This window comes from Colletotrichum destructivum, chromosome 8 (genome assembly GCF_034447905.1).
Source record: "Colletotrichum destructivum chromosome 8, complete sequence".
Classification (NCBI taxonomy): Eukaryota; Fungi; Ascomycota; class Sordariomycetes; order Glomerellales; family Glomerellaceae; genus Colletotrichum; species Colletotrichum destructivum.
The window spans coordinates 1,269,716-1,283,349 of record NC_085903.1 but is presented as its reverse complement, the minus strand read 5'-3'; the positions used below and the strand labels follow the sequence as shown (position 1 = coordinate 1,283,349).

Sequence of the window (13,634 nt, the reverse complement as noted above, 5' to 3'; positions counted from 1 at the left end):
AATGAAGGAAAGGATAGCAGCAGGCCTCTTTGATGCAAGCCCCCGATATATGCAATTAAAAAAAGACACATCATCAGAGCACCGGTAGAATGGTAATATCCGCTATCAGACCAATGTCCAATCACGTCTCGAGGAGCGGACTACCCTGTCCGTTCGGAGCTCCCAATTACCAACTACGTGGACCTTAGAGCCAGGCCAGCTGTTCTGAAAGCATCAAGCTGCGCAACAACTGCAACCACCAACCGACATTCGCTCACCAAAACGTGTCTTCGCGGAATAACATGTCGCGGACCTTGGCGATTGACTTTGGCACATAATATTCGTCCAAAATGAGGCGTTCTTTTCTCTGGCTCGTCCGTAAGTTTTATCAACTCTTATCTGGCATTTACTAGTACACAGCTGGAAGCTGACATATCCACAAGTGCTATTGCAGGCCGCTGTCGTCCTCTGTTCCAACGAGCAAAAGGTCTTGCAGGAGCACGAAAAGAGCGATGGCGACCGCGAAGGAAAACACGCCAAGATACAAACGGATGCTCTTTCCGAACACAACACCCCCCATCCGAAGCAGCCCGGTATGTACAATGTCGCGATGGCGGGGGAGGCTTACGAAAGCGAGAACTGACATGACACAGGAGCGGAATTGGTCGAACTCGCCCTCGAACAACTGGTCAAACTTCCACCCCGCACCTACCCAAGACGCGAACGTCGCTACACTCTCGTCTGGACGGTACTCCGATATGCCCTCAAATTTGTACCTAGCCTTAATGCTGCTCCGGTTCCCGGCAGCAGCCCGGTACAGGAAACAAAGGTGACCGGGCCGCTGTTGAAGGCTGTTAAGCTGCTGGAGCAATCTGCACTGCAGAACAACACTGATGCACTCTACCTTCTGGCCGACATGAACTTCTACGGCAACTACACCTATCCGAGAGACCTCAAAGTTGCCTTCGATTACTACCAGACCCTCGCGACGCTCCACGGCAACCGCACGGCGCAGTACATGATCGGCCTTTACCACGCTACAGGAATCGGCCATGTTGTTCCGCTCGACCAAGCCAAGGCGCTGCTTTACTACACATTCGCTGCGATCCAGGGCGATACCCGCGCAGAGATGGCCGTTGGCTACCGGCACCACAGCGGCATCGCGACACCCAAGAATTGCGAGATGGCAACCAAGTACTATAAGAGAGTGGCGGATAAGGCGATAGAATGGTACCGGTCGGGTCCTCCCGGTGGCATGGCTTGGGTCGTTGAATCGTACCGTATTGCCGACGAGCTCGGCGGTGTCTACGGTGAGGGTGCGAGTGCCTCGAGTGCAGGCATGAACGCCATCAAGGTGAGCCCTAACTCGGACGCCAATGCCGCCATCGACGACGTCATCGAGTACCTCGACCTAATGTCGCAAAAAGGCGACGCGAAGGCCTCGTATAATCTTGGACGGATCTACTACGAGGGACAGAGAGGACTAGACCGAGACTTAGATCTCGCTCGCAAGTACTTCTTCACTGTTGCCAAGAGATACTGGAAGAAGGACGGTCGTATCATGGAAAATCACAAGCAGGGCATCGAGAAGACGGCAAGCAAGGCCGCCGGATTCATCGGTCGCATGTATCTCCGAGGCGACGGCGTTGATCAGAGCTTCGACCAGTCCAAGAGGTGGTTTGAGCGGGGTATCTCGCATGGAGATGCCCAGTCTCAGCACGGCCTCGGTTTGATGATGCTCCATGGATACGGAATGCCCAAGAACATCGCCATGGCCACCGATCTCTTCAAGGCAGCGGCGGAACAGGACTACGCGCCATCCCAGATCGAGCTGGGTGTTCTCTACTTGGACCAAGGTGGAGCGGAGGACGTTCGAATCGCTAATAACTATTTCGAGCTCGCCGCCCGGTATGGTCAGATTGAAGCACACTACTACCTTGCTGAGATGGTTTACAACGGCGTAGGCCGCGACAAGACATGCTCCATGGCATTGGGATACTACAAGAACGTCGCCGAGAAAGCCGAGCCTCTTGTCTCTTCATGGGCCGAGGCAAATCAAGCCTATTACTACGGTGACGAGGAGCTGGCCTTTCTGGAGTATGTCATGGCGGCAGAACAGGGGTACGAGCGTGCTCAGAACAACGTCGCGTTCATTCTTGATCCCGTTCAGTCGAGGCTCCCGCTGCCGGACTGGCTGCCACTCCCTGAGTGGCTTGGTCTCCGACACACCCGTTCTAGTCTGCTGGACAACCAAAGACTTGCTCTCATGTACTGGACTAGGTCGTCCAGACAGTCGAATGTGGACTCGCAAGTCAAGATGGGCGACTACTACTTTCATGGTATTGGTTCCGAGCCGGATGTGAACAAGGCCGTTCAATGTTACACTGGCGCTTCGGACTACTCGCAGAGCGCCCAAGCTCTCTGGAACCTGGGCTGGATGCATGAGAACGGCATCGGACTGACCCAGGACTTCCACCTTGCCAAGAGGTACTATGACCAAGCTTTCGAGGTCAATGAGGAAGCGTATCTCCCCGTCACCCTGAGTCTCTTGAAGCTCCGCCTTAGAAGCGCCTGGAACACCTTTACTCATGGCCCCATCCACTCGATTCAAGACGATCCCAGTAGGTTCCCATTTATAGCTACCGCGTAAGTGCTCCGGATACTAACGGATTAAGCAGAACCCAAGAAGGACTGGTCACTCAGCGAGTGGATCGCCAATTTCCTGCAAGACGATCAGCTGTTCTATGACGACCCGTACTACGATGACATATTTGACGACACCATTGGCGGCACTGGTCCTGACGGCAACCCGCTTGAGGATGACGGCATCGCCGAGAGCCTCATCATCGTCTTCATCGCCCTGTCGCTCGTGCTCCTTCTCTACTACCGCCAGCAGAGGCAGCAACAGCACAGGCGGGAGGAGGAGGAGCAGCGCCTTCGGGAGGGCCAGCCCGCGGCACCCGCGCTGCAGGGGCAACAGCAGGGCCAGGGCCTGTTTCCGCAACCCGGTAACCCAGAATGGAATAACTGGGTCGCGGGTGGTGTTGGACACTAGACCAGGTTCCCTGGCTGTACGATTACACGGATGAAGAGGCGGCTTGAGAGAAAAGACTGTAGCTGGACGAGGTAGGGGAGGACGATAAAGCATATTCAGCGCCGGCGTTTGGGAATGTACTGGGTGTAGGACATGTATTTCTTGAGTAACTCATTGCAACTTGCCCAGTTTTGCCGACGTCTCTGGATTGCCCATCATCCACAAGTCAGCTGACGGACCGACTGAACGTATCAGTATTGTGATCCTGCCAGCATCGGTTTCACTGAACAGTGCACCCGGGTTTGGTCCCATTGCGCGATATATCTTCATCGCCGGTATCTTTGATATCTTTGGAGCAAGTCCAGTCTTGCTTGCCTCTCTGCCTTGTCCGTCCCGTCCCGGGGGCGGGCGACCACAGAGGAAATCAAATTTGGGCCAAGCAACGACACAATCCGCCCACCAAGCTAGAACGGCGGCAGATGGCTTCGTTCCTCATGCAACTACATGTCTTGAGTCGTTGCATATAGAAAAAAAATCAAAACCTGCCATTGATATTGTGCGTGATCGGCTTGCTATTCTAGTGGTATCATCTTCTGTGTAACAACCCGCAAAAGCAAGACAGTAAGAAAGGTATTAGCGACTAATAACTGGAATAGCCTAGATCCGGCCAGGGACCCGGCAATCGGGTACGTCCATAGTATTTCGGAATAATTAGAAACCGGAAAAGAGGCGCCACTTGTATAGCATCGTATTGGTGATGCTTGCCGCTACAATCATTCGAGCAACCAGGGAAAACCGAGGCCCCGGCATTTGCAGCTCGGATGTAAACTTCCAATCTAGCGGTGGGCGGGAGGGGTTCGGACAACCGTCAAGGGAGGGCCCTGGGAGTTCTCCATGTTACCCGTCAACTCGGCAACACGAGCCTTGATACGGGCTACGCGAGATTCGATCGCTGCGAAGAAAGAAAGCCCTTGTCAGATCTCCAACTGGGTATATTTCGGCAAGTGGGTTCATGGTACTTACTCTCTTCTCCACTCGTGTCGTCGTCACCGTCAGTGGTCTTGCTGTAGCCGCCGCGGCTTTGCTCTTCGCTCTGGCGTTGCGCCGCGCGCTCCGCGGCGTTCTTGCGGATCTGTGCCCATCGGTCTAACGCAGGCGGGGATCGAGGTCCGTCATCGGGCGAGGCAGGCGAGGTCTCCGTGGGCGGTTCGGGGGTCTTCGCATGTCGCGCGATGGGGGGTGGAATGGCATCCTCGGAATCGTCGTCAGGGACAAAGGCAGGCTGCTCTTGCAAAGGCCCTTGGTCGAAGCGTGAGAATTCGTTCTGAGCCTCGTTGGCATCCTCGGTATCGACTCGAGAGAGGGATTCATCAACGGACGGCTCGTACTGCGGCTCGTGAGCTTGGGTCTCAACTGGGGCTGGCTGAGGAGTCTCCAATGGCGTGGTGTAAGCCTCTGCTGGTGTTGGTGTGGGAAGGTTGGACTCTGAAGCAATGGGCTGGGGGACGGGAGAAGGAGCAGGCTTTGGCGGCTCAGGGGTTGCTGTCTCGCGCTGGAGCATACCGTTCACATCTGCGGCGGCGTTCTCAGGCAATTTCGAGTTCCGGTTCTTATTGCGGCCAAAGAGCTTGCGGAGACCACCTCCGCCAGCCTTCTCTTTGTGAAGCTTCTTCGACTTCTTGTCCTTGGGGCTGGTATTCGGTTCCGGCGTAAACATGTTTTCCCGTCCGTAGTCGTACGAATCCTTGGGCGGAGGCAGTGGAGAGCTGCGGCCGTCTTCGAATCGGTTGGCAGGGTGAAGACCGCTCGGAGCCTCCATCTCCTTCTCAGACGGTACCCTAGGTTCGTCATCTCGGTGGTTGGGCGGCAGCGGGGATGGCGAGCGGAAACCCGATGAAGAGTTCTGCGTCAATGGGGACGGCTGCGGTTGCAAGGAGGGAGACTTGGCTGGGACTTCAGGACGAAGCTCGTCTCCGTTGGTGTGACTGTTCGCGTGCTCGTGGTCATGACTTCCGTTCCTTTGCATGGTAGAGACGCCGAGGCCGCGACCAGTGGCGTTGTTTGCCAGATATGCCTCCCGAATCGCGTCCTTGTCGTATTTGTTTGCCCACTTCATCGCCGGGGAAGCTTGACGCATGATATCGGGCTGAAGAGTCAACACACTGTTTGTCTTCTCTCTTGTCGACTCGTCTTTTCTTCCTCGGCGTACTTGGAGCATCTGCTGTTGTTCTTGCTGTTGGCGCGCCTGCAGCTGAGCGGCAGCCGCCTGAATTCGAGCTTGTTGGTCAGGTCCAATGCTTGACTTGCTGAGATTGGGATCGGCGTTCTTGTTGCCCTTCTCGAGAGCATGCTTTCCTGTTGACTTGCGACGGTTGACGCCCTTGTTGCGTCTAGTCCAGCTGAAGAATCCCTTCTTCTCAGCGATATAGGCGCCTTCCTGGGGCTCTGGGGCTGCTCCGGCCACCATCTCCTCCATGACCAACCATCGACCACGCTTGATAGCCGTCTCGATAACTGCACAGCGACCAAAGGCCGCTTTCCTCTCTTGGGTCTCTTCGGGGGCGAGACTGCTCATCCAAACCCACCAGAAGCTCTCGTCCAGGTCAAATCGAGCAATGCTCGCCAGTTCTCCTGGCTCCAGACGATCGGATTCTAGTCTCGGGTTGTGAGACTGTGAGCTTCGTTGGCGCGCAGCCGTCTCGATGGGGGGAAGAACTTTGTCAGGAGGCAACAGCATGTTCGGGCTGTTGGGGTTATCGTCCACAAATCCAGAAGAAAGAAAATCGGCCCAAGAAGGCGTAGTCGGTCGGCCCAGACCAGCGTTTCCGGCCGCAGGAGTACTTCTCAGGCCTTGCGGCTTGCGCGCAGCAGCAGCAGCAGCAGCAGCAGCAGCAGTAGCAGCATCGTCGTCGTCGTCGTCATCTTCGAGTGCACTGGTGAAGCCGATGTCTTCAAACCGTGACCATGACGCATCTCGTAAGCTCGTCGAGTGCTTTGCGCTCGAAACTTGGGATTGGTTGGCAGACGAGATTGCTTTCAGCACACGGCGGCATTCCTCGGTCAGTGCCTTCACTGGGTCCTCGTACTCGGAAAACTCGCGTAGAGCTCGGTCTTCCTCGCGGTACTGAAAGTGGTTTGCTCGGCGTAGAAGGGCAAAAGGCGTCGGCGAGACAGCGTCGACAATCATGACTACCTTGTACGTAGACGATTGCATCAAAGACGGTCTCTGAGGGGGGTACTCAGTTTCCTGCAGCAGCTTCTGCAGAGACATTGGGAGCATAGAGATTGCGCCTTGAGTTTGTTTCTGGGGAGCCAAGGATCGAAGGTACGCGAAGAAGAGATGGCTGGTGGCGTCGGCAGCACTGCGACGAGTTAGTTGTGTCGGTTGGTGAGGACAATATTACTCACGTTGCCCAAGACTTGTAGCCACCCTCGAAGCCGCTGCCCGTGTCCTTGTGCTCGAACGCCCACCATGCGGCCATCCGAGAGAGCTTGCGCCCTCCCAGACCATTCATCTTGCCATGAGCGGCGATAGCAGACAGCAGGTCGAAAAAATCGAAGATGATACACGACCGGGCTCCGTTTTCAACACTGAGGGGGATGAAGGTCTTGAAGGAGTCTCTGGCCATGTTTGAATCTGGGAGACGTGTAAGCAAGCTATGGCACCATGCAGCTTGGGGGAATCAACGAGTTGGTGAAATATACCTTGCTCGCCAACCTTGAAGAGCTCGTACGCATCCCAGCCCACAACACCGCCTGAGAGGCGACTCCAGCACCATTTGACCACACCCGCAATGACCTTGCAGTACGTTAGCATGCCCAGAACGGATTGTCTTGGTGGAGGTCACGCACCATTGGCTCAGTCATGCGCAGCTCTTGCGACAAAAACTCGCCACGAAGAGGCTGGGCGCCATCGAAGAAATGTCGAATGAAGGTCCGGACAGCACTAGGGTCCGAGGTAGGCCGGAACGGCAACAGGAGGAAAGGGTGGTCAAGAGCTATATCGGAGAAAGATGTTAGTCGTCATAGGCGCAACAGATTGCACGGAGGCAAGGTGCGGTGTTGGGAGTGGTGGAGGATGTATGTCAAACCCACCTCGTGCCTTCAGCTCTCCGGTGCAACGCCTGATCAAGTCCTGTATCTCTTCAGGCTCGACCGTCTTCCTCGTGTAGGCGTCGTCCCATTTTGGCTTTGCGGATAGCTGGTCAGCAGCATCGAAGTTGGGGCCCTTCTTGGACTTTTTTTGCGACCCGTCCTTGGTCTTCAGGCGAGAGAAGAGGCTGGGCATGTCGTCGGTGGAGAACTGCCTTTATCGAGGCGATTGTTGGTCGGAGCGGGGAAAGGCGCGAGGCATTCGAAGAGAAGAATGGACGGGCAATCGTGGTCGTAACCACCTCGGCGAGGTGTCGGTCGCAAGTCGTATGCTTGATGGGTGGACCTAAGACGCGGAAAGTCTAATATTCGGCGTCGGTTTGGAGTTGGCGGGGTGGGCGCGAAAGCGGTCACGATAGGGGAAAGTATCGTCAAGCGAGCGAGAGGTTGCGCGTTTGTCGATTCCAGTTTCAATAATACGTTGTCGGAACGGTCCACCACGCGAGGAATTCAACTAGGAGATTGCGGTGACGGGCAATCGGCAGCCGAAGGTATTGGAAAGCAAAGACTGGGTTGAACGAAACGAGGGAAAACCTCCAGTAGGGGAATGTAAGTGAGGAAAGAGAAAGACGGAGGGGGAGGATAAGAAGGAGAGAAAGGATGGAAGGAGAAACGGTGATGCTGAATGTGCTTTGGGCTCGGGCAAGAACTAGAAAGAGAGGCCTGCTCCTTCTCTTCCTCTGCGTTCAGGGGCGAATGAATGGCGGGCGGGCTATTAATTGGAGAAGGAAGGGAAATGGGAATATTTGGGGGGAGGTCCCCTGGAAGCTTGGCTTCTGCCGGTGCGGTGCCTGTCTATGGAGTCTTTTTTCTTATTTCTTATTTCTCTCTTGCCTACTCTGTACTCTTCCTTCTTTCTTTTCTCTCTCTTTCTCCTCTGTTTTTTTATTTGAACCCCCCTGTTTGCTCTTTTCGAGGTGGGTACGAGTACCTTTTGTGTGACGATCGCCGCAGGCGGGTACCTGAAGACGACGCAGATGTGGCAGCCCGATGGGGAATAGCGGCAACGCAGTGAGTTAGGGGTTGTTGATGCTATTTTTTACTTGATTTTTGGTCCTGTCCGTAAGACGCCGTGCAAGCTTATGACGGCGTCTGATGGGCTCGCAAGACCGCGGGCCCGTTGTTTGAGTCTCTACTTGTCGGCCGTGTACGGGTTATCGGGTGATGCTAGTGGCACTCGAGCAACAAGTACTGCTGCTTGATTATCCTGGGAGTGGGAGAGACGGGGAGGTGCACGACAGGCCCTGAAATGAAATTAAATCGCCAGAACGAGGACCCTGGTCCAGTGCCACGGACCACTCTCTTACTCGAGAGCCGACGCCAATGAGGGCCGCCTCAGTTGCCGCCGACCACTCAAAAGTGAGAGTCAACGCCGACCAGTCGTCTTGCCGGTTCGCCTCAGGCACAATCTGACGGAAATCTTGTCGGCCGGGTTGATTGAAAGCCCTCCTGATTCAGTCTTTGCTGTTGGTTAAGTACCTAGGTAGGGGGGTGGATATGCTACAGTGGGGGTCTAGTTGCTTGCTGGTGGTGGTGGCTGAGGACTATGATCTCAGGCGAAGATGTTAGTATGGTATTGATCGGTTGGAGGAAACGGTCGAGGAGTTGCGGCGCCTGGACGACTCACAATTTGACCGAGTCACACAGACGTGGGGAGTGCGATGATGACAATGATGCTGAGGGGGAAGCGGAGGCGGAGGTAAAGTCAGGGCCAGAGCCAGACGAGCGGCGTCGGATATAATGGAAAAAGAGGAAAAGACATGATAGATCAGAACGGCACTGGACGACGCGCAACACCCCGGTGCTAAGTTCCATGCATCCAAGCTAATGCAGAGCAACTCATGCAATGCCTGCTACTGCGAACAAGAAAACCTCGGACGAAAGAGACGATGTAGCAGGTCTGGTATCGGCTTCATCTTCCTCAGCGAGTGAACAGATCGAACGGATGGATGGAACCGTTTCCTTCTAGCCATGCCAAAGCCAGGATGCGTCCTCCTCTGAGCATACGACCGGCGGTCACAGAGTCGGGTTGCCCATCCCTCTCTATTTCTCTCCGACTGGTGTGATGATTAGAGCCTTTTCGATGTTTCTTATCCACAGTCCTGCTTGGAGAAATGTAGCCGGCCTGGCCTGGTGCAGCCCATGAATTACATGAGACCATGTCTCTCTCTTGTTGCTTGCTGCTTGGGGTGGCCAAGCGTGGGATCCCCATCTGTCGTCCGCACCTTAATTGAGCCCCGGTACATATCCGTTAGCTCCGTCCGCCCTGCGTTGCTACCTAAGGTAGGTCGGTTGGTATAGAGCATACTTGGGGGAATGAGTGGAGCCCGGAGTTTGCACGCTACTAAAAAGACACAGTCAGTCCACATGCAATGGGAAGAAGGAGATGAACGGAATGCACCTTGTTGGTCCGCCCGCCCCCGACCAGAGCTCTTCCTCAAAGAAAGGAAATGTGTTAAATGAAATAAAAGCCCCAGCATTGATAGCCTCTGACATCGCCCCTCTCCCTTCCTGGGCCGTTACCTCACTCTGTCCCCTTGGCACTCCAATCGGGTGGGGGTAGACCCTGTCTTCGTCTCGTTTCGGACTTTGCCTACTTTCCACACTTTGTCTAGGTCCAGAGCACAGCTGCACAAGCGTAAAGTAACAAAACTATATCGGCTGTTCTGTCGTCAACAGAGACTCACCGTCGTTGGACCGAGTACATGTTATCTCAGAGGGCACCCGTACCGCGGTACCACGACTTGCATCTCCAACGTTTTGGTGCCACTTGGATCGAGTTCATGTCTCGCGGCAATCTCTCGACTGGAAAGCAACAAGGCATGACTTACGATCCACAGATGCTCACCCCCCGGCGAGACGCGTCTCGAACCTGTCGCTCGCTTCTTGTAAGTCGTCCGGCGCCCGCGCATCCGCCCCACCTGCGCGTCCCGGCTGGGTAGTATGCGTCAATGAAGCAGAAGAGACGAGAACTAGACCAACAGACACCTTCGGTAGCGATTGATGCTGGGAAAGAAACTTACAGACAAGAGGCGCCATCACGGCAGACACCGCTCTGGATAGGACGCCGCAACAACACTACAGCCAGCGCCCTCTGCTTCCGGACCACCTCATCCGCGCCTCCCCAGGCACCCGGCGCACCCAACTCGCCAATGTTCCGATTAGTAGGTCGGGTTGATCCTATGTGAAATCGCCTCGTTGCGCATGAGTTGGTCGGTGCCAGCACATCCCCGTTGTCGCCCCATCCAGAACCGGGTCTTGTACACATCCACCGAGCCGAAGACCCCGCCCGGACAGGCCATTGGTTGTGCCCTGTGCGCTTGATCGACGTGCGTTGGCATTCGGCTAGGGAGGGGGATGGGTGGTTCTGTCAAAGCCTGACAAACAGCAGCATGCTCATCACTTGCATTGGGCGTTGGGCGCCGTACCCGTGCTTCATCACTGTTGATCGTTCCAGGCCCAGCATTTGTTGCAATGACGGCATCTAGCTACCATTGATTCCACCCGCGTGGCCGTATCTTTGGATGCCGAGGGAGTGACAAGTATGATCGAGGTGGCCACGGCCTCGTTCGGCAGATCACGATGATGCGATGTGAGAACACGCGCATGGAAGCTGGTGGGCATGATATGGCAACACTCCAGATGCGTCCCATTCCGCCCGGTGAGATGGAGTATTGGTTTCCTGGCACCTGCGCATGAACACGATCTGGACGTTCCAAGGGTTTGCTGGCCTGTTCGCGTTTGTTCCGCCGGCTCTGAGTGGTCGAAGTCGGATGCGAAACTCTCCTCTGGGCCTTCCTTGGGCGGAGATTGGTCGTGCTGCCGATTGATCAACATCAGAAGTGTCTGTCCAGACTCCACAAAATCGCTAAACCACCTCGATTATCGGACGATGTCTCCGGGCACGGAGGTTACACGAAAGGAAAAGAAGGGAGGGCGCCGGCCGCCTTTGTCAGTATCACAGGAAGAGCTCAGGGGTGTCTTGTTCCAGCCGCCAGAGTGACGTTTTCGAGCTAACCCCCTCCCCCCCCCCCCAAAAGAAAAACAGCCCCAGGCCTCTAGGAAACAGTTGCAGCCACCGACGCTACGCAATTCGTTGCATCCAGATCTGTCAACATATCTCAGGATACTGCGTGTGTAGTTTTGGAACTCCTTTTCGTCCGCCGACAGGCGGCGTGGCGCTGCACCCAATCTAATCCTGCTCCAAACCAGGCAAGAAGACCCTGAGGCCCCGATGGATGATGTAAGCTCCGGCACCCGATTGAGACTTCGAGATGACTTGTGATCTGTGGAGCGCGATGATGCAGCGTGCCTAGCAACGCTCAAACACCAGCCGGGAGACATGTGTCGATTTTGCAAGCATGTAGAAAAGGTTCAGGCTTGCGGTCAGCTCACACGCCTTCAGTAGATTAACTGGAACAAATAGAAGCCTTGCAAACAACATGTCCAGTTCTATTGTTCTTGTAGTTCGGGAGGCCATGTCGTGCTTGCCGGCTAGCATGATCCGTATCAGCGTCGGGACCGGAGCCGGAAAGCGCAGTGGGAATTGGAGTATACACCGGAGAACGGAGACGTGGAAGAAGACAGACGAAGCGGTAAAGCCTCCCTATCCCGGACACGAGCCTGTGTTATTTTATTTCAACATCGGCATCGGTACCTCTACTGCCCCTTTTCACCTCGATCGGCTACAAACACATGGTTTCGTTACGTTATGCAAAGTTCTTTCATTCCGCGCGAGGACAACCAATACAAGTCATCCAGTGGTCGGTCTAGCATGCATCTAAGCGTGGTCTCTCATAATTCTGCGGCAGGTTGCATCATCTAGTGTTTACAAGTCATCATATCATCCAAACCACTCCTAGTAGATGGCCCGAATAAAGCGGCGGTTCCGACCCCCACCCTCATGTCATTCCAATCATATTCGAGACAGAACGCCAGCCCGATTCTGTTCCATCTCATACCTTCATTAAGCCGTCTCGTCCTCGGTCAAATCCTCAGGAGCCTCCTTAGGCGAGGTCTTGACTCCCGTCTCCTTCTCTATCTCGACCTTCTTCACTTCATCATTCTTGTCGGTTTCAACGGTCTTGGGCTCCGCGACCATCGTCTCGACCTTTTTGGCCCCGCTAAGGTCCCAGTCGATCTCGGCGCCAGCGCCGTATCGGGTTACCAGCCACTCGTTGGCCTTCTTAAAGTGCCCGCAGTCGAAGAAGCCCCTGGACGCGCTGAGAGGACTTGGGTGCACACTCTTAAGGACCAGGTGCTTTTTGGCGTCCACCTTGACAACGCGCTTGCCGGCCGGGGTGCCCCAAGCCATGAAGACTACACCGCGGGACCGCTTAGTGGCGACGAGGTCAATGACCTTTTGGGTGAAGCGCTCCCAGCCGCGGTTTGCGTGCGAGTTGGCCTCGTGGGCGCGCACCGTCAGGCAAGCGTTGAGGAGGAGGACGCCACGGTCCGCCCAGGGGGTCAAGAGACCGCCCTTGTTAGGAGGCGGGGCAAAGGTCGGGTAATCCTTTTTGAGAGCAATGTACATGTTCTTGAGCGAGGGAGGCGCCGGGGTAGGTGGGCGGACGGAGAAGGCGAGGCCATGAGCCTGATTGTGGTTGTGGTAGGGATCTTGGCCGAGGATGACCACCTTGACGTTGTTAAAGGGGCAATGACGGGACCTGTGCTTCTTAGTAAGGACTGGGTTGTGCCACAGCGGCAGATTGTTGCAGGGTCAAGAGGAACATACCAAGAGTATACATCCTCCTTCGGCGGAAACCACTTCTTCCCGGCATCCGATTCCCTGTTCAGAAAGCGCTTGAGGTCGAGGAACTCCTTGCTCGTGACCTCGTCTTTAAGCAGCGCCAGCCAGCTCTCGTGCAACGTAGTGATCTCGAGCTGCAGCAGCTCCTTCTGCTCGGCTGTCAGGCCGGCGACCCACTTGGCCTTGTCGAACTTGGTGGCGGGCGAAGAGGCCTCGGGTGGTGGTGCGGCCGCGCCGCCCGCCTTGGCCACCGGTTTCGGGGCTCCGAAGAAGGACATGATGCTGCCATCCTGCTTGGGCTTCTTATTATCGGCGGCCGACAGCGTACCAGCCTTGCGTTTGAGGGTGGACATAACGACGTGGGTTGAGGAGTGGAAGGAAGATGCCGATGTGCGAGGAGACACGAAAGGGAGGCGGTGACGTAGGAGGAAGGGTTTTGGACCTCGCTGAGAGCTGACAGAGAAAGGTTATGAAACTGGTGAGGCGAATTCGTTCAATTGTGATCGATGCTAAGGGACAAAGGTTTCAATGGGTCATTAATGGGTAATACAGGTTTAACTTTTCGAGAAAGAGTTTCCGTACAGTGAGAAAGAGAGGCGATGTGGATGGAGGTAGATGTGTGGGGAGGAGGCTGGCTCTCCAGGAGGATTGTAATCGAGATTTCCTGGGCCGCCTGGGTCGAGTTCCAAGTGCCGGTCTGGTCTGCGGACCGTCGCGTAG

The 13,634-nt window shown here is 55.4% G+C and overlaps 3 protein-coding genes across 3 annotated transcripts; 1 reads left to right on the top strand and 2 right to left on the bottom strand.

The window, feature by feature from the left end:
* Positions 1-190: 190 nt before the first annotated feature.
* CDEST_12233 (Putative tetratricopeptide-like helical domain superfamily) lies at positions 191-3,182 on the top strand. Its single transcript, XM_062928389.1, has 4 exons — positions 191-357; positions 423-572; positions 633-2,600; positions 2,658-3,182. The coding sequence occupies exons 1-4, from the start codon at positions 330-332 to the stop codon at positions 3,032-3,034; spliced, it is 2,523 nt and encodes an 840-aa protein (XP_062784440.1). The 5' UTR covers positions 191-329; the 3' UTR covers positions 3,035-3,182.
* A 2-nt stretch (positions 3,183-3,184) lies between these two features.
* Positions 3,185-7,938, bottom strand: CDEST_12232 (Putative meiotically up-regulated protein Msb1/Mug8). The gene is made up of 6 exons (XM_062928388.1): positions 7,109-7,938; positions 6,866-7,011; positions 6,719-6,812; positions 6,422-6,650; positions 4,037-6,375; positions 3,185-3,965 (listed from the first exon to the last, which is right to left on the bottom strand). The coding sequence occupies exons 1-6, from the start codon at positions 7,299-7,301 to the stop codon at positions 3,850-3,852; spliced, it is 3,117 nt and encodes a 1,038-aa protein (XP_062784439.1). The 5' UTR covers positions 7,302-7,938; the 3' UTR covers positions 3,185-3,849.
* A 3,938-nt stretch (positions 7,939-11,876) lies between these two features.
* Positions 11,877-13,545, bottom strand: CDEST_12231 (Putative uracil-DNA glycosylase family 1, uracil-DNA glycosylase, active). The gene is made up of 2 exons (XM_062928387.1): positions 12,900-13,545; positions 11,877-12,831 (listed from the first exon to the last, which is right to left on the bottom strand). Exons 1-2 carry the CDS (start codon positions 13,265-13,267, stop codon positions 12,132-12,134), a joined length of 1,068 nt encoding a protein of 355 aa, XP_062784438.1. The 5' UTR covers positions 13,268-13,545; the 3' UTR covers positions 11,877-12,131.
* Between the last annotated feature and the right edge of the window lie 89 nt (positions 13,546-13,634).